This window comes from Canis lupus, chromosome 31 (assembly GCF_011100685.1).
Source record: "Canis lupus familiaris isolate Mischka breed German Shepherd chromosome 31, alternate assembly UU_Cfam_GSD_1.0, whole genome shotgun sequence".
In the NCBI taxonomy this organism is placed as follows: domain Eukaryota; kingdom Metazoa; phylum Chordata; class Mammalia; order Carnivora; family Canidae; genus Canis; species Canis lupus.
The window spans coordinates 37,331,977-37,356,922 of NC_049252.1; the positions used below are offsets into that span (position 1 = coordinate 37,331,977).

Genomic DNA, 24,946 nt, shown 5'->3' on the forward strand with positions numbered 1-24,946 from the left:
AGCTTCGCCCCAGGTTCGGGGGGCACTGGGTGGGATGAGAAGCTGCTTTAGACGGTGGAACAGCACTGTGACAGCCCAAAGCCCCGGGCGGCGTGGAGTCCCCACAGGGGAGGGAGGGCAGAGCGTGCTTGGACGGCGCCCTGGGCCCTGACGGAGCCGTCCCGTGTTCACGCCGAGCTGGGCTCCGTGAGCATCGTGCAGCCGTGGGCTCCGCGGCACCCACAGAGCAGGGAGGCCTCTCTTGCCCTTGATGGGGACAGAGGGCCTTGGAGGCAGCCAGCTCCAGGTGACGGGAGGCGCAGGGGCCCACGGGCCACGAGCACGGAATCCACGAGCACGAAATCCGTTTGAACTCCGCTCCCATCCCTGACAATGGGTTGGTCCTGTTAACATTTATGCAGGGAAGTCATTTTATTTTATTTTATTTTTATTTTTATTTTTTTTAGGGAAGTCGTTTTAATGCACATTCTCACAAAGACCTAACTCCCCTCTTGCAGACTCTGGGACCTGGTGATTTGGGAGAGTGACTCAGATGAACTTAAGGAGAAAATCTGTTGGCTTCCATACTGCATCACCCGGAGCAGCTTCAGGCATGGCTGGATCCAGGACCCCAAGTGATGACCCCATGGCTCTGACCCCACCAAAGCTGGCGCTGGGGGTCCTGTCTGGGATGACCGTGGCAGACTGTCCGGCCTCTGTTTCGCATTTTCCATCCCACTGTTGCCAAAGTCAAGCTGTGTAAGCCTCCCGTTTGGAATCGGAGTTGAACAATGCCTCATTGTGAGCCGGGCCTCAGGGGCACGGAAAGCCTGCCCACCCCTTCCTCCTGTCAGTTGTGCGGCAGTTTAATCCTTCATCTTGAGGCCACCAGAGGAGGAAGGGCCAGACCTGGGCAGCTCAGAGCTTTCCCAAACGTGACCTTTGTCACTTTATCATTTCCCCAGAGCCCGTGTGCTCCCCTCTCTAAGGCCAAGAAGCCTCCCTGGGGAGGGGACAGTTGCTGGTCAAGAAAGATTGTACCCAGCTGTGCGCTGGTGCAAGGGGCTGCGGGTATAGACGCACTTAAAATGCCCAGCACCCCTGCGAGGAGCTCACTCACCTGCTGGGGACGCTGCCTGGCTTCCCTCTCCCATCTGCCAGGCAGTGACCCTCTCCTTCCCGCGGGCTGACCTCACCCAGGATAAGGACGGACATGTACGGCATCCGCCAGCCGCACTGGCCGCCTGGGGTGTGCACATGACCCAAGCCATACCTTGAGAACCCTGCTCTGGGACATGATTACACAGTGACCACAAAATCGGCCTCTTCCCACTCGGAGCTGCTAGCTTGGCAGGAGGTGAAGGTGGGAGGTCGAAGGGCACCTCCAGCCCATGGGGACAGAGGTGACACCCAGAACGAAGTCAATAAAACGCAAGCAGAACCAAGACATGGAGAGACAGGTAGAGCTGTGAGGCTGTGATTTGGGCTCCTGGATCCAGCCAAGCCTGAAGCAGCGCCTGGGAGATGTAGTTAGGGTAAGCCAATGAATTCCCTTTTTTTACTTATGTTCATTTGAATGGAGATTCTGAGCCAAGACAGTCCTAACTAATGAAGAGAGACCAACGCTCAGTTTGGGGGGATGCAGAGCCACTGTGGGAACAAGGGGAAGGGCAGTGCCAGGTCTTGAAATGGGGACGGGTACCCAGGAAGGGGTTCTCAGGGTGACCCGGCAAGAGGGTGCATAAGAGGGAGGCTGGGGGCGGCTGTCCCAGGCCGGGGTGGAGGCCAGCTGTGCAAAGCCGAGAGGTGGGCCCCTGCGGTCACCTCCTTCCATCGCGGAGCACCCCAGATTCCACACGCGAGGACACACGCCCATGGTGACCAGGCATGGTGTGCAAATCAATCCTTGGCCTGCATGTCCTCCCAGCAGCCTGATGGGATCCCGCAGGCAGCCTCTCTCCCCACACCCCGCCCACGGGCTGACCCCACCCCCAGAAGACACTGCCCTGTGTCCTGACCCCGAGTCCCCATTTAGGGAGATCTCTCCACCCCTCTCCTTACTCCACCTTCCCCGTCTCTCCAAACTCTCCAGACAGCACCCCAGCCTCCAGCCTGGGAACCCCAGAGCCTGCCTGTCTCCAGGGCACAGTCTGTACCCTAGGGTAGGGGCGGGGAGGGCCCCAAAGCCTCAGGGAGGCTGCAGAGGGCTCCTGGCATTCCAGAGCCAGGCGGGGGGCCGGGCGGGACTCCTGAAAGCCACACCGGCCTGGGCAGGGGGTGGGCTCAATGCCCAGGGTGGGCGCGCCTGGGCAGGCTAACTGGGTGCCTCCACCCCAGGTCACGCGTAGGCGCTGGCAGCCGAGGCTTCCCAAGCCCAGCGCAGCCAGGGTGAGCGGGGAAGCTCGTCATGGCTCTGCACCCGATGAGTCACCCCGAGAGCACCTGCCCAGGGCGGAGGGGCCTCCCCCTGCACTTTCGGTCCGTCCCCTCAGGAGACAAGGCTGGGGAGGTGAGCCCAAGTCATTGTCTGAGTCACTCTCAAGTGTCCCGTCTCACCAGAGCGATACTTGGACGGGCCTGGAAGCCAGGGCTGGCGGGAGCACGGCAAGGTCCCCTAGAGCCCTCCCTGCGGGGTGGGGCCTGGCTGGGGGGGAGCCGGGGAAGGTGGGTGCCCCCAACCTCCGCAGAGTACTCCTGCAGCCTCCCAAGGCCCAGGTGCCCAGAAGGATCCTGACGCTCGGAGGCAAGCCCATGGCTCCGGGGCTCTCCCCCAGGATAAGCAAAGGAAAAGTTACCTGGGGCTCAAAGTCAAGGATGAAATGTCCCCAGAAGAGGACTCGTGTTTACACAAAAACTCCGATAACTCGGCCTGCGACCCAGCTCTGTGCCCCGAGGCCGAGGCCGGGGAGAGGGCCCTGAAGGCCGGCCCCACAGCCTCCAGGGCACACGCAGTGAGCGGGCACCCCAAGGGGCCGGGGGCAGGGGTGGCGCTTCCTGGGACCCCGAGCCGGGGCAGAGCATCCCCCCACCACCCCGGGCTCTGCTCACCTGCAGGCCCTTCTCTGAAGCAGGCCTTTGTGATAATATTTGACAATAAACCAAGGCTGGGAGGAGCCCTGTTTGCAGTAAACCTGCACTTCCTTCTGCCTGGATCCACAGGACTCCTCTGGGCCCGGGTGTCTGTGTCTGCGGCAGAGACGCCGTCAGGCTCCACCCGCCTCGTCCGGGGCTCAGCGCGGCCGGAGGGAGGTGGCTGCCCCCGGCGCCCTGGCCTGGCTCTCCCGAGGCTCCCGAGCCCTGAGCACCGGCCCTGCTCAGCGGGCACACGCAGGGCCCGGCGGGGAGAAGCCCCTGCGGACGGCGAGAGCCGGGCCCAGGCCAGAGGGCCCCCGGCACGGGGACCGGGAGGGGGGGCAGGAGCTGGTCGGCCCGGGCCCTCCCCGCACACAGGGCACAGGACGAGTGCCCTCCTCCTGCTGAGGGCCTGCTTCCTCAGCCTGCACTGCGGGGAGACGTCACCTCCCCCCGGCCACCTCGCCCCCCAGTCACCCCTCCCCCCCGGTCACCTCTCCCCCCCGGTCACCTCGCCCCCGGTCACCTCTCCCTCTGGTCACATCAGCCAGCATGAGACACCCTTCTGCCGGGAGCTCGCCCACTTAGCCTGTCCGTCAAGGGCGCTGTCCCCAGGCCTCAGGAGCCTGACCTGGAGTCCCGCGGGCCAGAACAAGTAGGGAGATGGGTTTCTGTGCCCGCATGCATGCCAGTCTGCACGTGTGTGTGCACGTGTGCGTGTGCGCGTGTGCATGTGCCTGTGCGCGTGTGTGCCTGTGCACGTGTGTGCCCGCACAAACACACATCACAGAGCAGCCCGCTGCAGCTGAAGCTGTCCGGCCGCCCAGCCCCCCTCTCTGTTCCCTGGCCCCGTCATAGACGCCGCTGGAGCAGATGCATCCCCTTGGGGTGAAGCGGAGGGGCCGGGCTGTGGGTCCCACGGGGACGTGGGGTGCAGCCCCAGCACAACGCCCTCCTTCCTGCAGGCTGAGCCCCAGGGTTCAGCTGCCTCGTCCGGGGGCCTCCCCACTGGGTGGGCGTGAGGGCAAGTCACCCCGAGCCAGCCAGCAGATCGCCGAGGGTGTCCGGGGAACAGGGGTTTGCAGGGGGTCCCGCACCCGCCAACACCAGGGCTGGGGTGCCTGCTGCCCCTAGGGGTGGAGGCCCTGCCGCAGCTCCTCCCCCCGCCCTCCCTGGGAAGCCCCTGCCATCCTGCCGCACCCTGGCAGGGCTGTGTCTCCAGCCGCCCTGGGCTCCGGGGAGCCCCGGAAGAAGCCTTTCCTTCTGGAGCGACGATCACCAGTGTTTTCAGGGCCACCTCCCAGGGGCAGACGGGCCCCACTCACCACATCCTGCCCCCTCTCTTGGCCCATCCTGTCACCTCTGCCCCGCGCCCCATCCCAGGTGACCCAGGTGACCCGGCCTGCCCCCTCAGGACTCTGCGGCTCCTCTGCCGCGGGACCCTCGGCATGGGGAAGCCCAGGTGTGGCGTGATCATGGGGTGCAGCCCCGAGACGCCCCCACGGCTCTCCCGGCAGCCCAGAGGTCTCCGTGTGTCCACGGATCCCGCCGCGGGGGGCTGGGGGCCCGGCCCCCCTCCCCAGGGGCCCGAGCGCCCGCCGTCCCCACTGCCGCCTTCCACACGCCGGGCGCTTGTGACTTTCTGCCACGTGGGAAACCACTTCCTCCTGGTGTTTTCATTTCCCTTTTTCCCAGGGAAGGGAAGACCACGGGCCGTCACCCAGCGCAGCCACGTTCCCAGGCCCGGGACGCCCGGCTCGGAGGGGGCCAGGCACCCAGGGGCAGCAGGGGCTCTGGGGATTCAGTGTCCTTCTTACGTACAGGCCGAGAGAGGTGTCGCCGACCCCCGGAGGGGAAGGACTGCGGGCGGGGAGCGGCTGGGGAGTCTGGCTGCAGGGGTCCCAGAGCCCTGGAGCAGGGCTGGGGAGACCCATGGTGCGGCCTCCCCGCCCCGTGGCCTTCCCGCAGCCTCTGCCCCAGGAGGACGCCCTCCCCTCGCCCTCCGCAGGTCACCCCAGCACAGCTGATGGGTCCCACTGGCCAGCCCGTGCACCCAAGCACACTGAGGCAGGCACCCTTACCTGAGCCCGCCCCACTGAGGCTGGGGAGGTGCTAGGGCCCCCAACTGGGGGCCACCCTGCCGACTGGCCCCACACCCAGTTCTCTGAACCTCGCAGCAGCCAGCTCTGCTTACCCAACAGCTCCACGGGATGGAAGCAGAGGGAGGGGTGCCCTGTGTCCCCCCGGGGTCGAGCCCTTGATGCCAAGCCTGGGCACATCTGGACCCCTCCCATGGGAGGGCACAGGACCGGGCCGGGCACCCAACTGTCCACAGTCGGTTGGAAGGGGGAGCAGGGGTCAGCAGGGAAGGGGGGCCGTTGTGTCTCTCTAAAGATGCCCCTGCCCCCCACACGCGGGAGGAGGAGGGGCCCTTCCCTCGGGAAGCTGCATCAGCACCGGACAACAGGGGCCCGGAGCGTGGCGAGGGCAGGGGATGGGGACCCCAGAAACGGGATGGAAGCTCCCTGCCCAGGAGTCCCTGTGACCGGACGCTGGAGGCCTTTACCCTTCAGAGGCAGGGCCTTGCCTGTGTTGGCCTCCGTGTGTGCTCTCCGGGGCTGGGGAGGCAACGCCACAGACTGGGGGGGGAGCCTAACACCCCCAATTTACCCTCTCATGGCCCTGCCGTCTGAGCAGGGCCGCGCCAGCTCCAGAGGCTCTAGGGCAGGGCCAGTCCTGCTGCACCTGCTGCCCTGGCGCTCCCGGCCTCCCGGGCCTGTGGCCACGGCACACGCATCTCTGTCCGCCTGCTTCCCTCCACATGTGTCCAAAGTCCCCTCTTCTTGTAAGGACACCAGTCCTATGGGATCAGGGTCCACCCTGGTGATCTTAGCTCAACTTGGGAGACAGGCCAGGGACCTTGAGCAGGGCAGGGGGTGGGTGCCGGGCCGAGCGAGCCCCGGGGGCACAGGCTGCGGCTCCAGCTCAGGGCGACGGGCTGTGTGCGCCCCATGGTTCACCTCAGGAGCCTGTTGCCCCACTTGCGACCCCGTGGGGACAAAGCTTCTGTGCTTGCAGCCTCCTCCACGGGTGACACTGAGGCTCTGGCCCTCTGAGCTGCAGGAGGAGCTTCGGGAGGGGAAGGGGAGGAGAGTCTGGCTTGGAAGGGGCCGCAGCCCAGCCTCCGGGCGCCTCTGCACCTGCAACTCCCACGCCAGCTGCTGCCAGCCCAAGCGAGGGAGAAGGGACCCCAAAACAGCACAGAAGGGAGGGGTGAGCAAGGCGATGGCCCTGCCAGCACCCCTTCCCTGTCCTGTCCGACCCCTCGCCACAGACCGTGGCAGCCCCAGGCAGTGACCCAGGCTCCGAGGGCTTCCTCTTGGTGGGGGTGACGTCCCTGGGGTGTGCGTGGTGGGGGCGTCCCCTCTCCCACCGCGGGACCTGGCTTGGCACTCCATTCAGACGCAGCTCCCCTGCCCCATCCAAGCCTCACTGACCCCCCGCCCGGCCCCACCCTGGCCACCAGCCTGTGTGACCAGCCACGCACTCTCGGCACCAACCCCACCCCTTGGAACTGTACGTGACTCCTGACCCCGCGGCCTCGGGGTGGGGGGCGGTGGCTGTGGTGGGCAGCAGCTCGCCCCCCTGGCTGCCCCTGACCCTCCCCTGCACCACCTGCCAGGTCTGCAATCACTCGGGATCCCCGGTGGCCAGTGCCACGCCACACCTGCGAGAGGCGATAATCACCACCCAACCCAGACAGGCCAAGATTACTGGGCCGTCATGCCTATTTCAGGAGAATTAATTATACCCCGTCCAGAGAGGGAAGTTGCCCCTGAGGTGTCTTCAGTGCCTGGGCCCGAAGGTGGGGGACAGCCTGCCTGCAGCCCCGGCCCGGAGAGAGGGTGGGCAGGCCCCCCAGGAGCTGTAGGCGTGTGGAGGGCTCCTGGGTGGTGGCCGGCAGGGCTCCAGGCCCTTCCAGCTGGCTCCCACCTTCTCCATCCATCCATCACCCCCTACGCCGGGAGTCCCCATCCAAAGCCAAGACTCCGGGCCAGCTCACTGCCAGCAGGATCCCTGGCTGGGGCTGGTGGGAGAAACTGGCTGGCGCAGGTGCCTTTGGGCAACTCTGCACCTTGAGGTGCCCAAGCTCGGGGATGGCTGCCCCAGTGCTGATTTGGATGGTTGGACGCACCCCAGGACCCCTTTCTTTCCCCCACGTGCTCTTTGGGGTCTTCTGATCAGCCAGTGAGAGGACACGGACAAGCAGTGCATCAAGGCCCCAGGGCTGGAAGTGGGGCTCAGCTGACCTGGGCCCAAAACCCCAGCTCCAAGCTTCTGCCCGGTGGGAACTGACACCTTGGCCGCCAGGCTGCACATCGTCAGGGAGAAGCTTCTGTAGGAGGAATAACAAACAGCAGCTCACGCTGGCCCAGTGTACCCCCGGGTCACACTCTGCTCATACGTGCCTGGACGCCCCCCTCCCCGCCGACAGCCTGGGGCGCGTGCTGCCATCAGCCATGTGGCAGGTGGAAGAAAGGGCTGGAGAGGCTGCAGCCTCGCTGGGCCACGGAGCACGGCCAGGGACCTGCAGCCTCCAAGCATGACCGGCCGGCTGCTCCAGTCCCATCTGAACAAGCAAAGTCCCCCAGATGGACACGGCCCGACCTCTGTGCCGGGTTTGGAGCTCATGGGAAAGGGAGCCCACCTGTCCTCGCTAAGACCGTCTCTGTATCCTTTGGTGAAAGCTGTTGGGGTCTGCTGGTCTGCAAGCCTGTGTCATGGTTGTGACCGTGACGTAAATCTTATGCAAACACTGCTCTCAAGAATATGATAAAAGTGGGCGGCTTTGTTGAAGCCCACAGCCTCCCCGTTGAGGGTTGTGGCCATGTGTCCAGAGTGTGACCCGTGGGAGGTGGACCGGGCGGTGCCGCAGCCCCTCTCCTTGTGGAGACGAAATGGAGCATTTAAAACACAGCCCCGCAGAGGACATGCAAGGAAGAGCGAGCCCCGAGGTGAAGAGCCAGACGGGCGACCGGGACCCAGCATGTCGGCCACGGAGGAAGCCGTGTGCTGGTCGGCACGAGGCTCCACGCGACAGGAGACGACGCTGCGGTCCAATAAGAGGAGACGAGGAGGCGATCGGGAGCCTCCGAGAAATAAACCCAATGAGCCAGATGAAATGTGCCGTCGTCTTGAAAAACACAAACTTCCAAAGCTCAGATAAAATGGGGACTGCATCACTCTCCGTGTGGCCACCAGACGGGCTGGGCGGCTTACAGCCCCCCCACAGCGGCCCCGGCCCGTGCGCGCTCGCCGCCGCGCTCCGTAGGCCTCCAGGAGAGGATGAACACCGACTCCACACACATACACAGACTCAGAACAGCTTGTAGGGAACGGCAATGACTCCAAAATGCATACGGACCCGCAAAAGCAAAACTAACGTCGAGAAAGGAGAGCGGGATTAGACGATGTACGCTACCCAGCCTCACCAAGACGTCGCCTGTAACGATAAAATAATCCAGACCGCCTGGTACTGCCCGGCAGAGACGTCCAGCTCCGCAGAACGGAACAGGGACCGGAAATAGGCCCTTCCGTTGACGCTGATTTTCTGACAAATGTCTCAAACTGACTCCATGGGGGCAGAGGAGAGACTTTTCCATAAATGGTGCTGGGACGACTGGAGACCCAGGGAGAAAACGTGAGCCGGCACTGCGGCCCCAAACTGCAGGAGAAACTAATCTCGAAGCGGGTTGTAGATGTGGACCAAGAGCTGAACGAACGCATGAGAAGCTTCTGGAAGGAAGCACAGGAGGTCCTCTCAACGTTGCGGGGGTTGGGGGAGGAGTAGGGATCTCTTAGGACACGAGAAGCAACAGAAAAGATAAAATACATGGGACTTCATAAAAATTAAAACTCTGAACTCCTCTCTTCCAGTGACAAGCGAGCCACAGGTGGGAGAAACACTCTGTGTGCATGTGTGTGTGCCCACGTACCTGTGCCGATCTGTACGCGCACCTGGGTGAAGGTGTTTATCATACACACGTGTGTATGGGCGCACACACGACAAGAAACTTACATGCAAAATATATAAAGAGTTCCTACAACTCAATAATAAGAATGCAAACGGCCCAATTAAAAATTGGCAAAGGCTTAAATAAACTTGAAAAACAGAATCACCGCTAAGCACATGGAAAGATGTTAGACATCACTAGTCATCAGGAAAATGCAAAATAAATGCCAAATAAAGCCATAGTAAGATACCGCTCTGTGCCTCCTGGAGTGGCTAAACCCCAAAGACGGGCACCACCCAGAGCCGAGCGCCGGGAAGGTGCAGGGCCACCTGGGACGCCCACTCGGGTCGCGGTGTGGCAGCTTCTTGTGAAGCCAACAGCAATCGTGCCGTAGGACGCAGCGACTGCACCTCCCTCTCCCCGGAGAAGCGACACACATCCGCACGGACTCGGGCGCACATCCTCGGCCGCACGTGTAGCAGCGCAGACCGGACCGACCCGCCTCCCGCCGGCAGGTGCGCGCATCCCAAACCCTGGTGCGTCCCAGCGGGAGCAGCGCTCTCAGGACCGGAGGTGGCCACACCCGGCCCAGCCGCCGCGCCACGATGCGGGAGAAAGAAGCCGGACAGACGGCAGGGGGCCGGGGCGGGGGGCGCACGCAGTACGGCTGGTTCATAGAAAACTCCAGAAAATGCACAATTAATCCACAGAGTGACGGAAAGCAGGCCAGCAGCTGCCGGAGGCCAGGGGAAGAGGAAGTGCCCCTGCCGAGGACCCGGGGCTTTCCGGGGGACATGGGGCAGGTGTGCTGGGTTTGGTGGTGGCCCCACAGATCCATGTGTGGTCAAAGCTCAGTGAACCACACGGTCGGGGAGGGCGCGTCTCTCCGTGTGCCAACCGCACCTCAGCAGGGCTGCTGTGTTGTGGGGATGCGTTCACACCCGTGTGCCGCTCACAGCCCGCGATCTGTGATCCGGCGGGTCCTAGGAGCCCTGGCTTTACACGTGAGCCCTGTGGCTGGAAGGGGACACACCCAGTGAAGGTAGAAAGCTATCTGAGCCAGTATTTTCAACAACAGGCCTGAGACGAGTGGCTGAGCCTTGAGCCAGCTGGTCCACTCGCCGTGTGCACGGTGCAGCCCTTGTCCACGGTCACGGGCCTAGAAAGCTGCAGACGAGGGACTACACCCAGGTGTGTCTGACCCCAGAGGCCACCTTCTTAGGCCCTCATGCTCCTCTGCGTGCTGGGCTCGGCTCCACCTTGCACACTCTAGAACTCAGGCACCCCTTGGTCTGCAGCGGTCATGGCTCTGGGCGGCCCCCGGACCCTCACCCAGGAGACCAAGAAACAAACTCTCCGAATCTCATCACTCAGTGGAGCAGCCCTGTGCCGTGGACATGCCAAAGCACCTCTGAGCCTTGCCAGGCCCCAACAGGAATGGCTTGTGCACACTGTGAACACCTGGAGACACACCTGAGTGGGTGGGGCCCTTGCAAAAGCAAGAAGCAGGGGTGGGGAACCCAACACGCCGGCGGGCCTCACCCAGTCCCACGGTTGCGCTGGCTTCCCCGCTCTGTGGGGCCGGAAGGATTCCAGAGCAGATGAGCCGGCCCAACGGAGTTAGGAGCTATTTAATGATGGTGATGGTGATGGTGACGGTGACAGAGATGGTGATGATGACGGTGGTGGTGACAGTGATGGTGATTACAGTGACGGTGATGGTGACGGTAGCAGTGATGGTAGTGATGATGGTGACAGTGATGGTGATGGTGACGGTGACAGTGATGTGGTGGTGATGGAGATGGTGACGGTGGTGGCAGCCCCCCACAGACTCCGAAGCCCAGTGTGTATGTGGGGTATCCCAGCTGGCAGCGTCTGTCCACGAGCTCCCCATGACTGGCTGCTCCCGGTGCCCCAGGTGTGGGGACAGGACGTGGCCGGCCCTCCAGGAGCCCCCTCAGCTGGGGAGCTGAGGGCCCCGCACACCAGGTCAACACGTGGTGGCCTCCTGCATACCCGAAACCGTGCAGCCTGCGTTCAGGGACCTGGCTGGGGACAGGCGCAGGGGGCCATCGAGCCTGAGCTCCCCACCCCCAGAGCCTCGGCTCCGTGCAGGATGTTGTAGCTGGTCCTGCCCGCAGCACCAGGAGCCACCCGGTGCAAGAGCAGTGGTCGCCCATGGGCTGGCTGCCCCGCCGAGGGGTGCTCAGGTGTGCTGTCATCTCCGGGCCGGCCGACAGACCCCGACGTTTCTCAGGACCCTGCGGGTCCCAGCCTGCTGTCCTCTCGCTCTCCGATGCACCACGGGGACGCTACGGTTCACATTGGGCACCGCCCGAGACAGTTTCTTCTCGTTACGGTGAAATACACGTAACGTGACAGTCACCATCGTGGCCACGTTAAGCGTCCAGGTCTGTGGCGTGAAGTCCAGTTGTGTCGTCACCTGGCCCTCACCGCCGCCCGTGTCCAGAACTCTCTCTCGTCCCCACACCGACCCGTACCCACGAAGCACTGACTCCGGCCCCCTTCCCAGGCCCGACGCCAGCGCCCCCTTCCTGTCTCTGCGGGCCTGGCCACTCTGGGTGCCCACGTACGTGGGTCACTCGGGGTCTGTCCTCCCGCGCCTGGCCGGCCGCACTCAGCGTAACGTCCTCGAGGGGTGTCTGCGTTCCAGCAGGAGTCAGAGCCCCCTTCCTGCCCGCGGCCAGTGCTGCTCCCCGTGCGCGCCCCGGGGGCCCCTGGCTCGCAGCCGGGAGCGAAGGGGTCCCACGGGTGCCAGGTGTCTCTGCCTTCCGCTGGCCGCGGTCTTCCCACGCGCAGTGCACGGACCCGCGGGCCGCGCTCCAGTTCCCCGGCACGTTGACGTTCTTTTGATAAGGGCCATCCCGGTGCGTGGAAGAGACTGAAGAACTTTTCAACCAAAAAATATTTGCCAGGGAGTCAAAACGAGGAGATTCCCTTTGTTGTCTGGCGGCCGCGTCCACCCCATTGCTGGGACTCAGGAAAGTCGATTTTAAGAGACTGGGAGCGATTGGCCGTGAGAGTCTTCCAAACCCTTGACTCACTAGTGGATTCACAGAGCAATAGGGGGGAAGGGGGAAGGGGTGAGCAGCGCCCCGGGAGGGGAAGGGCCGGCGGAGGATGGACGGGGCTGTGACATGCTCGCCAGGTTCGTAGAGCCTGTCACCATCACCCGTGTCCGCCACCCATGCCCAGCACCCATGCCCACCACCCAGCACCCATGCCCAGCACCCACAACCACCACCCAGCATCTGTGCCCAGTACCCAGCACCCATGCCCACCACTCAGCACCCACACCCACCGCGCCGGGCAGGCAGCAGGAACCACCAGCAAGGCCAGGGTGCACTGAGCTCCAGGCCCTGACCCGCCCTGCTCAGCAGCAGGTGGGTTCCCACCTCAGGGCAGGGGAGGAGGCTGTGGCTGCTGCCGGGGGGCCACCGGCTCCTCGAGGCCAGGCCGATGCGGGAGCCGGCGCCGTGTCCCCCTCCTTTAAGATGTGAAACCTGAGTGGAGGCTGGAGGACGCGGCTCGGAAGGAAGGCACTCCCACAGACACGAGCCACGGGGAAAGGTCGAGGGTTTGTTCCCCCAAATATTTTATTTAAATATTAAATTAAAAAACATACACCCACTAATCATTTTGGCATACATTTCTCATGTGAACATAAGAAATAAAATAATTAAATCAGTTATGGTAAAAAAAAAAAAAACAGACTATATACATCTCAGATCACGTAGTGCCTATAAACAGGCGCCCAGCCTGCCCCACGGCGCCGTGGGGGGAAACTACAAAACACACGTCGCACACGCCTACACACGAGACGCAGAGACACACGGCTCACAGCAAGAAAGAAAACCTCCGTGAAAGTAAAGTGCTTGTCATGGTTCTGAGGCCTTTGATCTGCGGCGTTAGAACAGCGAGGAGTAGAACAGGGGAGCGGCTTGGTGGGGAGTCAGCCGTGCGGCCTCGGCGGCCCCGCAGGCCCGGGCGCCCCGACCCTCTCTCCGAGCCAGCAGGAGGCTTTGGTGATTTCTCTGCGGCCAGGCACGAGGACAGTCCCCTCCCCGACTCTTGCGACAGCCACAGGGCAGTAGCGGCGGCCGGAGGGCCGGTAGCAGCAAGCTGGGCAGGTGCACAGACCCGGGCGCGCCCCCCGCGGCCTCCCTGCCCGCGAGGAGCCCCGGGCAGTCTTTGGCTTCTACAAATGCCCACCTTTCCCCCTGTTAATACTGTAGGGCGTAAGAGCCAGAGTGAGCTGAAGGCACCTGGGTCGCCGGTAAGGGCTTGGGGACCGCCGGGCGTGGAGGGCGTGCAGCAGCCGCTCGCGTCGCTCCACTCGGGTGGCGCGCGACTGACCCAGCAGCCACATGAGATCACCTGCCAGGGGAAGGGCGCACCTTGTCGCCCTCCTCCATGCCGACCCGGTGCTGGCGCTTTGTCACGTTAACCAGAGAGGAAAATTGAAACCAGGAACACAAAAGAGTGTAGTAAAAAATATAAAAAATAAGTAGTGTATATTTGTCTCCTATTTATATACATGTACAACGTTTGCTTTAAAAAAGGAACAGAGCTTGAACAACACTGATCCGACCTCTCGTTTCATTCTCTTGAACGAAAGGAAGCCTGACACGCGTGAGGCCTGGAGAAGGCAGGGCCACCCCTGGAACCACGAGCCGGCCGCGGGCAGGTGGGGGCCCCCGACCCCCGACCCCCACCCGACGACCGCCCCTGCCGTATTGCACGTCCCCCACCCCAGTCGGTTGTTCTTTTTGGACCCTGATAATGAAATGCGTAAAAACTTAATTAGCAGCGGAAATAAGATGGGCAGCGGGAAGAAACGTCTAGGGCCCTCCAAGGCACGCGGGGGATCTGGGCCCTGCGCCCCGGGGCCGGAGTCCCAGCCTCACAGTCACCCACCCCTGCCAGTTTCTTCCCGTGGCTCTTCTGAAGAATCCCGGAAACCTGACTCTCGAGCAGTGGATACAAGTTCTCATCTAAAATAAGGGAAAAAAACAAAAACAAAAACGTCCTTGGGGTTCTGATTTCAGGGTGGAGAATTCCAGGAATTTGTAGATTATTTTCTCCTGGGCTGGCCAACAGAGCTTTTTTTTTAAGAAAAAAAACAAAAACAAAAACGGATGCGTAAAGCAGAAAGTTCACAGTTCTCACTCTGAAGCGTAAATGTTTCGGGAAGTGGAGAATTGTTAACTAAAAATAAAAGAGGATGCTAAACACTCACAGGCACACACATGATGGACACGCGGCTCACGCGCGGTTTCTTCCGAGGCAAGCCCTCCGTGGCCCCCGAGGTCCCCTCCCGCCGCCCCCGACCGACCGTGGTGGCGCTGGCCAGCCCAGCCGAGCCGGCCGCCTGCGCCCCGCCGCCCTCCTTCCCCTTCCCGTCCACCCACCCCGACACGCCCCTCGATTATTATTTTTCTTCAGAAAGTTTCCAGGCCCTACTCAGAGTTACATCTGCTCAGTGCAAGGAAAAAAAAAAACAAACAAACCAAAAATCAAACAAAAAATAAACTAAAAAGCCAAAACACCAAACGTATTGCTTGTTTCGCTTCTAGAAACGTATTGGCTTCGAGTCCGGAAACATCTTCACATCCTCTGAAATTATTGCTTCGAAGGGCCGGCGGCCCGAGCGGAGGCGGAGGCAGGGGCGGGGCGCTCACTGCACCAGCACGAACGTGCCCAGCTGGCCCGCGGTCAGGTCCTCCATCTCACAGTCCCCCTGCGGGAGCCCCGTGGCCACAAAGCCGGGGGGCAGCGTGGCGGCGGGACGGGGGGCCACGGTGTGGCTGATGTGCAGGTGGGTGTCCAGCAGCCGGGCCGCCGATGCCACCGGGGAGCCGCCGGCGTGCAGGAGGTGGGGGGGCAGCAGCGGGCCGGGCCCCAGCCCCAGCTCCTTCTGGAGTCCCGACACAAGGAGGGCGCCGTCACACGGGGCGAGGACCAGCGGGGCGGCCTGCTGGCAGCCGGGGGGCCCTGCCGGGTGGTGCTGCAGCTGGAGCAACCTGCGGGACGCGAGGGGGCGGGAGGGAGAACAGGTCACTGCTGCTCTGCCCGCTGCGCCCCCCGCAAGTGCCGCCACTGGCCCAAAGGGCTGCCCCGTCGCTGCTCACTACGTGAAATGCCGTGTGTGACGATCCCCCGAGCAGTCCTGACATTTCCGCAGCTCGCTTTTGCAGCGGCTCAGAGATGCCGCCCAGACGTGACACGCTCACTCCCTGCCCCCTCCGTCCCCCCCAACAGGCGGGCGGGCTTCAAAGCAAGGGCACCTGGCGGCTCCCACCTCCGTCACCACCTACAGGGAAGCAGGCCCCCTGCCCCCCGCAGTCCTCCCCACGCCCTGCATCTGATTACACGCACAGGGGACGGGCTCAGGAGCTAAGGTGGCTCAAGAAACCCAGCGGTGCGCAAGGCCTACCGCGGCGAGGGTGGCGGGCGCCAAGCGGGCGTACCTCTGCTGGTGCAGCACCTCTTCCAGGGGGCTCCGGCCCTCCCGGCTGCTGGGCCCACTGCCGTGCAGGCCCGGGCTCTGTGTGGGCAGCTGGAAGGCGCTCAGGCCGCCCCTGGTGGCCCGGCTGGAGGAGGAGGGCTGGCACACCTGGCGAGCCAGCCCCTTGATCTTGTTGAGACCCAGGAGCCCTTTGGTCCTCGCGTTCTTCCTCAGCTGCTGCCGGAAGGCTTTCAGCCCTGCGGGGAGCAAAACCAGGCTGGTCAGTGGATCTCCGTCCCAGGGCGAGTGAGGGTTTGCAGACCTGGGGGAGCCCTAAGGAGGGATCCGGTGCAAACACGATGGGGTAGGTCGATGGCACGCTTTCCTGCGGGGCTCACGGCTCCTCTCCGGTCACCCGGTCACTTCTTACTACAGCCCCCTCGAGGCTAAGTCATCTTTGTTTGATTTGGAGCAGCAGCCCCAACCCAGGGGTGCAGCTAGGAGTCTGGGCAGACAGGGGGTCCCTTGTGGAAGGAGGGCACGTGTGGCGCCTTGGAACAGGGAGCGAGCCTGGGCGGGCAAGGGGAGCTGGCCTCCTGCAGGTCAGGAACTGCTGGGCATCCTGGCGTCCCCTGGGCTTTTAGGACCAGCCCCCGGGAGACTGAGTTCACCCCAGGAGACTGCTGCTCACCCAGCTGGGCTGCGCCAGGACTGTGATGCCCCCCAGGGCCACAGAGCATCTTCCGGGAAAGGCGGGAGTGTGCGTGAAAGGGGAACCCACCTTGAGTGAGCGAGGTGTCTGACGCCCTCCGGCCTTCCTGGAAGCTGATGGGGAGCAGAGTGACCCCTCCCGGGGCCCCCTGAGCCTGCAGCACTGGAGTGGCTGACTGGGCCCCCAGGAGCGGTGAGGCCAGTCTGAGAGGGGAGCAGGTGCCCACCAGCCCCTGAGCAGCCAGGCGTCCACTGAGTGCTCCCGGGCCGTCGCCTGCCGAGAAGGTCAGACAGCTGTCGGAGCTGGTGCCCTCCGAAGGGCTCGCGGTGGACGAGGAAATGACTATACCTGTGGGAGAAGCACGTGCTTAGGGGGGCCCCGGACGCTCCCCAAGGTCAGAAGCGGCCCCCAGCACCCCATAGTTCTCACTGGCAATCTGCTGTGGCCACGGCTGAGAGGAATGGGCATGGACACCTCCTCCATGCCTGGTGCGGCCTCTCCCCGGCCCGTGGGTGGCCCACGGGGCCTGACGTCAGGCCGGACAGCCGTGCTGGGCGGGGTCTGTGATGGCCGGAGGCTACCAGAGTCTGAGCCACCACCGTAACGGTGCAGCTTCCCCCGCGGCTGAGTGGGGGCTCATGCAGGTCATGCAGGGCCTGGACGGAGGACCTGCCCTCCAGACACCCGGGGGGCAGCTAAGCCCCACACCCTTCTGCCCCTGGAGGGTCACACGCGGCCTCGGGGGTTAAACAAATGACAAATCTGGACCAGTGTAAGCAGAAGCTGCCCTGCAACAAGGGCACACTTCACACGAGTTGGCGGGAACCTCAACCGTAAACTCGACCCCGGGGCTGAGCTCCAGGCCCACGTCCCTGGCCCACGGGGACACTTACACGGAGGGGCGCACGGGGAGAAGCAGGTGGAGACCTCGGCCAGCGTGTGCCTCCGGGCGGTGCTGCCAGACGGGGGCTTCTGTGCCTCCCGCTCCTCCTCTAGGCCTGGGGCCTGCCCGACCTCCTCACTGATGGGCGCGTCCAGCAGGCCATTGGGGGAGATGGGTCGGTGCCGGAACACCCCGTTGCAGTTGGCGTCCAGGGGGAAAAGCAAGGGCTGGGAAGGGACAGACACGATCCAGTGACTTCTGGGGCTCGTGGGGCCTGGGTGCCACCGGCACTACGGCTGGGAGAAGCCCCTCCGCCCCAACGGCAGCCCAGGGTAAGCCACACACCTGGAGCGAGCTCAGGGGGTCACAGTCCGTGTCGGCGTGCAGGACAGATGGCCCCAAGGCCTGGGGCTGAGGACACAGCAGGGAGGATCGGAAAGGGTCACCGGAGAAGGCTTCCTGAGTCACCTGTGGGCGAGCAGAGGACAGACGCCGTCAGGGACAGGGAGGTGGCTCTGCGGCGCCATGAGGAGGCCCCGCTGGCTTTGCTGGGGGCTTGCAGACACCAGGTGCTAGCTGACTGGGCTTCCCCGAGGCCACACTGCCCAGGGTGCCAGAGGACGGGGTCAAGAAGCCAGAGCGGAGACAGTTAAGGGACAGGTGGCCACAGGGTGGTGCCCGAGCTCGGCAGAGCCGCCAGGCCCGCCTCTGGTCCGCGGCTCACACAGGACCCCCCTCCCCACGCCTAACGGGCAGGGGCCGTGACCTGGGGGCGGCCGTTCAGCCTCCCGTTCCCAGGCCCTCGGAGCAAGGGATCTGTAGCTGGGGCGGGGGCGGGGGCGCAGTCCAAGGCAGAGCTCGAAGGACACTGCTCCCCCACCTCGAAGCCGCTGAGATCTGAGCTCCTGGGCCTCTGCTGCCGGGCGGGGCCGGGCCGGGCCGACGGCTGCGTGTGCCGATACTCCTTCAGCCGCTCGAGGAGGAGGTAATAGATGGCGGCAAAGTGGTTGTAGCTGCTGTTCTGCAGGGACTGGGGGAGGCGGAGAGGTGGGGTCAGAGCGAGGCCAGCGGGAGTGGGGTGCAGCCGCCCGCACGGGGGTGGTGCCTCCCTGCGCTCACCGAGTGGCTGAGGCTCCTGACGAGCCTGTTCCCAGGGTTATTCTGGGGTGGCCGAGAATATCCCTCAGAGGAGTGGACAGCTGGCCCTTAAATTACCCCTGTTCCCGTTTTAACTCCTCGGGCTAGTGCCTGCTTCTCCTCGCAACGAGCGCCTCTCCCGTCAAAGTGCGCGGGGCAGGGGCGCGGCGGGCCCTCACCTCCACCGTCCTCTGCCGGTCGATGCCCAGGGTGTGCATGATGCCCAACACCTGCTCGTCATAGTGGCCCAGGTTGGAGTTGTAGCTGAGCGCGGAGAGGGCCGGGCAGGCCTGCCGTGGCACGGAGGGGTCAGCCTGCATCCACCTGTGCTGCCGAATCTGGGCGATGGTGATGCGCTTGGTGGGGTCCACCACCAGCATGCGGCGGATCAGCGTCTCGCAGTCTGGGGGACGAGGGAGGCCTGCTGAGCCCGGCGTGGCACCTGCGCACACGCCCCCACCCCCACCCGGCCCCATGGCAGCCTGCTGGGGACGAGACTCCCTTCCTGAGGGCGGACAGACGAGTGGTTCTCCTAGAGAACACCGGGACCAAGAGCAGCGGCCTGGGCGGTCAGCTCAACCTGTCGCCGAGGAGAGCCAGGGGTGGAGGGGCCGGGCCCCTGGGGGCACGCGGTCCTGCTAGCCTGCCAGACAGGGGACCACTTAGATCCCCAGTGAGCAGGCCAGCGTCCCCAGATCCGGGGCCGGCAGGGACCCAGGACTAGGCCCTCTCGGGGGGCAGCAGAGCCCAGGCACCGCCTGCCCTGTAAGTAGGGCACTGAGGAAACACCCAGTGGGTTGGGTTTCAGTTGCGGGCAGCTTGTAAACACCCCACGGGAACACGGGGCTGATTCACGGACCTGACGGCACGCTCAGACACAGTCAGGCAGGCATTTCAGGATATAAATTCCTCCCTCCTCTCCCAAACTCGCATCCCGGTTACCCAACAGTCCCAGCAGCTGGCGGGGGAGACGGCTGGCGGTGCCTACCCTGAGACATGAAGAAGGGGATGCGGAAGCGGCCCTCCAGCACCCGCTGCCGCAGAGCCTGGCAAGTTGGGCCCATCGAAGGGGAGCGAGCCGCAGACCAGGACGTACAGCACGACGCCAAGGCTCTGCAAAGGGCAACACGTCGCGAGTCAGGCCCGCGCCCCAGAACACTTAGCCGTTAACTAGAGTCCGGGCGTCTGACACGCGCCGTGCACACGGGCTCCTACCCAGATGTCGAGCTGCGGGCCTTCGTACTCCTTGCCCTCAAAGACCTCCGGGGCGGCGTATGGGGGGCTCCCACACCACGTGGACAGCGGCTCTCCAGACTTGTAGAAGTTCCCAAACCCAAAATCTGTGGGATGAGAAAACAGTGAGGTCACAGGGCGAAGGGCAGGGCCCAGGCTACAAAGCCCAATGCACGGTGAGCAAGGAGGGCCCTTGGAGGCCTGCGCCCGCCACCCCTCGCCCCTGCAGGTCGGCACTGCCCGGGCTGCGGACGCCTTGCCTGCCAGCTTGATGTCCATGCTGCCGTCCAGCAGCAGGTTCTCGGTCTTGAGGTCCCGGTGAACAATGTGGTGGCTGTGGCAGTACTCGACGGCCGAGAGAATCTGCCAGAACTTCTTGCGTGCCTCATTCTCGCTGAGGTGCCCGTTGGAAGTCAAATAATCTGTGGAGCGACCAAACAAAGCTATAGCCCTAAAATCCAAGGGTCTGGCTACCCTGTGGGGCACAACTGAAGAGCACTGTGGACTCGTAAGATGGGCAGACCCAAGGGCCCGCAGAGGGATTCCTGACAAGTTACACGTCTGTCGTCAACAGATACTGAAATAGGTGTGGCTTACCAAACATTTCTCCATTTTTGGCGAACTCGGTGACAATGTAAAGCATATCCTTTGTTTCCATAACCTAAAAGCACAAAAGACCGAACGCTGAACCACACGGAAAGGGAACATACCAGTGGTATAAATAATCCACTTGAACCCCAGTAAATTTTTAACTTCCCCAGCATGAGTGCATCCATTATCTTGAAAAAGGAAAGAAAATAAACACTTCTGCCTTAGAGGAACAAAGATGGGGGTTCCTATTCAGGAAAAGAATAGAAAACGTCGGAGGGGAATTCTCCATCAGCCTGCCCGGCCTGACGCACTGGAAGCCCAACGCACCTGCCCCGCCTGCCCTGAGGCCTCAGACGCGCGGACGCCGCCGAGCAGCATTGCGAGCAGCAGTGCGTCAGGCCGGGGGCCAGTACCAGCTGAATAATAGATAGCAGACCCCCCCTTCCCACCTGCGCTGGCCACGCGATCACTTAGGGGCTGGGAAGCCGCCCGGCCAGGTAAGCGAGCCGCAGGGGCAGCGAGCAGCACCCCGTAGGTGTGTGTCAATAGCAACAGCCAAGGTCACATACACCCTCTGGGCTCACTTACGAGAATTTTATCTCGCTTTGAAAACAATTTTTAAAAGAGCTTCAAATCTAACTAATTAGGAAACAAGGTAGAATTAATCTGTAAAACCAAGTCACGTCCCTGTATTTTAATATCTCTCAGAGCGGGGTCCCGGGGGGTCTCAGCGATTTCGTGCCTGCCTTCGGCCCAGGGCCTGATCCTGGGGACCCGGGGTCAAGTCCCCTGTCCGGCTCCCTGCATGGAGCCTGCTTCTCCCCCTGCCTAGGTCTCTGCCTCTCTCTCTCTGTGTCTCTCATGAATAAATAAAAAAATCTTAAATAATAAAATAAAATCTCTTGGAGGGAGACACAGGGACAATACATTCTTACAGGAACAGACTGCTTTCAGGTTCGAAATGCAGTTGTTCCTCAAAAAAGACACTTTAAAGACAACTGCATGCAGCCGTTAAGTCTAACAAGAACGTGAAACCAGGGCAAGTTTTAACCACCCTGGCGCTCAGTGCGTGCGGCAGAGTCGCGGGTGAGACCACGGTTAGTCCCTGTCCTCAGCTAAAGAGAGGGACGGAGGAGAGCAAACGGGTTTTGAGTTTCAGAAATCCTCAAGGCAAGAGGGAAGTGACTCCCCCGAGGCTGTGGGGCCTGGGCCAGCTGGATGAGAAGTACACACCGTGTCAGAACCCGGGGACGGACATGCGTGGCTGTCCCACGGAAGCCTATCCCCTCCCAGCCCGACCCCCCGGGGAGCAGCGAGCAGCCTCGCCCCAAAAGGACCTCTAACTCTGATGACGCGGGCAGCGCGCCGTCTAACTGGGCTGCTCCACACAATGGGTCAGCGGAGGGACAGGAAGACCAGGAAGGTGCACGCTGGCTCATCCCTCCAGCAAAGTCAAAAACAGGGTTCAGCCCACTCCTGCGGAAACAGGCCAGGCACATTTCTCAGACGCTGACATCAGTGACCATGAGGAAACCTCTTATCAAAGCAGCACAACTGAAAAATGACACAGAAACAAAACACAAGCCGGGTGGATGGTGACGGGAGCGCCGCACTTAATGACTCTGAGTAAACTGTCATTCAGGGGGACACAAGCTCGGGTGACGCTGCTTCCGTGGCATAGTTTCTATTCTGATTCCTCTCCTATCACACTGGACATCCAGGCTTGCCAACTGGACACGCGTGTGCACACACACACACACACGGGGCCATATTCATCCCAGATTCAAGGCCTCCATGACCAACACCGAAAGGAACTTAACAGCCAACACAACTGGATGGGACACTACTGAGGACGTGCAAGGAACTCCTCCTCTGCGAGCAGGCCCCCCTCACCTGCACCAGCGGGCGGCTGCCAACGAGACCGCTCGGCTTTGCTGTCCTAATTCAATCAACGCCCATACTCCAAAGCTATAATGTATTAGTTTCAACACGATAACAAAAATAAAGTCACAGAACAAACCAACAGGCGGGACAGGGTGAGGCATGTTCTTAATGTGGATTAAATGTCAAGTTCCCCACTTTCACCACGGCGAAGGTATTTTCATCTCTCCAGTCTCTGATGGGAGAGTTTAAATGGGAAGATGAGTGCTCAATGCTGCCGTTGCAAGTTTACAGAAGCCGGTAAGAGCAGCCAGTTTTAAAGTTTAATAATTATCTCCAAAGGCGGAAGTGTCTCGTTGCACTAAAATCTGTCCTTCTCCGCTAAATGTTTGACTTGTGGCAATACATTGATCTGGTTAGTTGTTTTCATAGTAAACTAAATGTAAACAACCAACCTCTACGCATCTAAAACCGGAATGAATGACAAGACTAAATAAAATTCTAATGAGGCAAATCTCAGTTACGACCCAAAAGCAAGAAAATAATTGGAAATACATCTGAAGAGCTCACAAAAATCGATCTATTTACCCTACACAACCAGCTCCCAGACTGCCACATGTAGCCAAAGAGGAGCAAGATTGAGAAACTGCAGACTTATTCTTGAAACTAATGCACTTGCCGGACATAACAGCAAAAGGCAAACTGGAGTCCTTACCTGATAAAGCTTTATGATATGAGGATGATTCAGAAGCTTCATGATCTGAACCTCACGATATATTTTCTCCAAATTGCTTGAATCTAATCGGGTTTTATCAATTATTTTTATTGCAACCTACAATTTAAAAGAAAGGATATTTAAAAAAAAAACAACCTTCTATTTATATGTTATGTATTTTGCAGCTTAATCTCAAAAACACTTTATGTCCCCAAAGGGTCACCAAAAGTTGGGGGGGGGGGGAATAAGGAATAACCAAAGTAACCATTAATAGTGTTTAAACGGGCAGGGCAACCCTGGGTTATCTGGTCATTACTGTCTGCTGTCCCCTAATACCTATACAAATCACTCAGAATCATAATCTAAAGCATCTTCTCTTTGTGGAACTGTCAGCGCTGAGACACCCCACATGAACCCCAAGGACAGGGACTCTGCGAGCGGCCCCCAGGATGCTCTCCCCCCCCCACGCACCTGGGTTTTGGTGACTCGATGGCGGGCCAGCTTCACCACCGCGAAGTTGCCCTTGCCCAGGGTCCGCTCCACGTCGTAGAAGCCCACCCGCAGGGGCTTCTGCTGGCCCGGGCCGGAGCCCGCGGGGGCCGCGCTCAACTCGGACATGATCACCATGGCTCCGCGCTGCACCTGCGGGCCACGGGCGCTCAGCGCGGACCCCGACCCAGCCCTGCCCCGGCCCCGCCCTCTGCTACGCCCCGCCCCGACGCCCGGGCCGCTCCACTCCGTCCCCAAGACCCCCGGCACCACCCCCGCCCGCCGCCCGCGGTCGGCTCCATCCCGAGCTCCAAGACCCCCGGCCCCGCGGGGGACCCGGACCCACCCCCGCCCGCCGCCCGCGGTCGGCTCCATCCCGACCCCCGATCCCCTAACCTCTTGGGGGACCCGGACCCACCCCCGCCCGCCGCCCGCGGTCGGCTCCATCCCGACCCCCGATCCCCTAACCTCTTGGGGGACCCGGACCCACCCCCGCCCGCCGCCCGCGGTCGGCTCCATCCCGAGCTCCAAGACCCCCGGCCCCGCGGGGGACCCGGACCCACCCCCGCCCGCCGCCCGCGGTCGGCTCCATCCCGACCCCCGATCCCCTAACCTCTTGGGGGACCCGGACCCACCCCGCCCGCCGCCCGCGGTCGGCTCCATCCCGAGCTCCAAGACCCCCGGCCCCGCGGGGCGCCCCGACCCACCCCCCGCCCGCCGCCCGCGGTCCGCCCCATCCCGAGCCCGATCCCCCAGCCCGGCGGGGCGCCCGGATCCCCCCGCCCGCCGCCCGCGGTCGGCTCCATCCCAACCCCGGAGCCCCCGGCCCCGCGGGGGACCCGGGCCCAACCCCGCCCGACGCCCGCGGTCGGCTCCCCCATCCCGGACCCCCGAGCCCCCCGGCCCCGCGGGAGACCCGGAACCCCCCCGCCCGCCCGCCCGCGGTCGGCGCCATCCCGACCACGAGGCCCCCGGCCCCGCGGAGACCCGGACCCCCCTCCCCAGCCCGCCTTTTTGCCCGCGGTCGGCTCCATCCCCCGGCAGCCCCCGTGGGCCGCTGAACCCGCTCCCGCGCCCCCCCGCCCGCAGCCCAACAAAGGGGAGCCCAGCGGCGGCGGGGCGGGAGGCGTCCGGGTCCGCGAGCCCCGCGCCGCCCCTACGGGCCCGGAGCCCGGCACGCGGCGGCGGGAACCAGAGCCCGGAGCCCCGGCCCCGCCGCCCGAGCGCACACTCGGCCGCTCCCGCCCGCGCGAGCCTCACCTCCGCCGCCCCGCGAGCGCCGAGGCCGCGCCGCCGCTGTCCCCGCGGCCCCCGCCGCCCCGCTCGGCCGCTCGCGCTGCTCGGGCGCCTGCTGCTCGGCCGCCTGCTGCTCGGTCCGACGCCGCCGCCGCCGCCGCCGCCGCCCGGGCCGCGCCGCATGTCAGCTCTGGGGCCGCGCCGCGCGCTCGGGCCGCACGCGCCGCCCGCCGCCCGCCCCGCCCCGGCCCGCCCCGGCCCCGCCCCGGCCCCGCCCAGGCCCCGCCCAGGCCCCGCCCCCGCCGCCCAGGCCCCGCCCCCCGCCGCCGCCGCCGCCGGAGCGCTACAGCCCCATTGACGTCGCTTTGACGCCAGAGCGACGCGCGGCCGCGGGCCAGGCGCAGGGAGAGCGGGAGATCGGGCCGTTGCCAAGAGACCGGCGGCTCTGACGCGCGCGCTGATGGGGCCGTCGCCCTGGCGACCGCGGGGCGGTGACGTCAGGGGCGCCGGCCGCCCGAGGCCCGCCGAGGCCTGC

The 24,946-nt window shown here is 63.2% G+C and overlaps 1 protein-coding gene across 1 annotated transcript; it reads right to left on the minus strand.

Annotated features, from left to right (window-relative positions):
* Nucleotides 1-12,645: 12,645 nt before the first annotated feature.
* Nucleotides 12,646-24,488, minus strand: SIK1 (salt inducible kinase 1). Its single transcript, XM_038581592.1, is given in 15 exon segments — nucleotides 12,646-15,109; nucleotides 15,557-15,791; nucleotides 16,316-16,594; nucleotides 17,140-17,356; nucleotides 17,475-17,597; nucleotides 18,010-18,159; nucleotides 18,446-18,669; nucleotides 19,255-19,312; nucleotides 19,314-19,379; nucleotides 19,482-19,606; nucleotides 19,760-19,921; nucleotides 20,097-20,160; nucleotides 22,687-22,803; nucleotides 23,158-23,328; nucleotides 24,436-24,488. Coding segments are annotated over 14 exon segments (2,322 nt in total). The 5' UTR covers nucleotides 23,314-23,328; nucleotides 24,436-24,488; the 3' UTR covers nucleotides 12,646-14,763.
* Nucleotides 24,489-24,946: the final 458 nt, after the last annotated feature.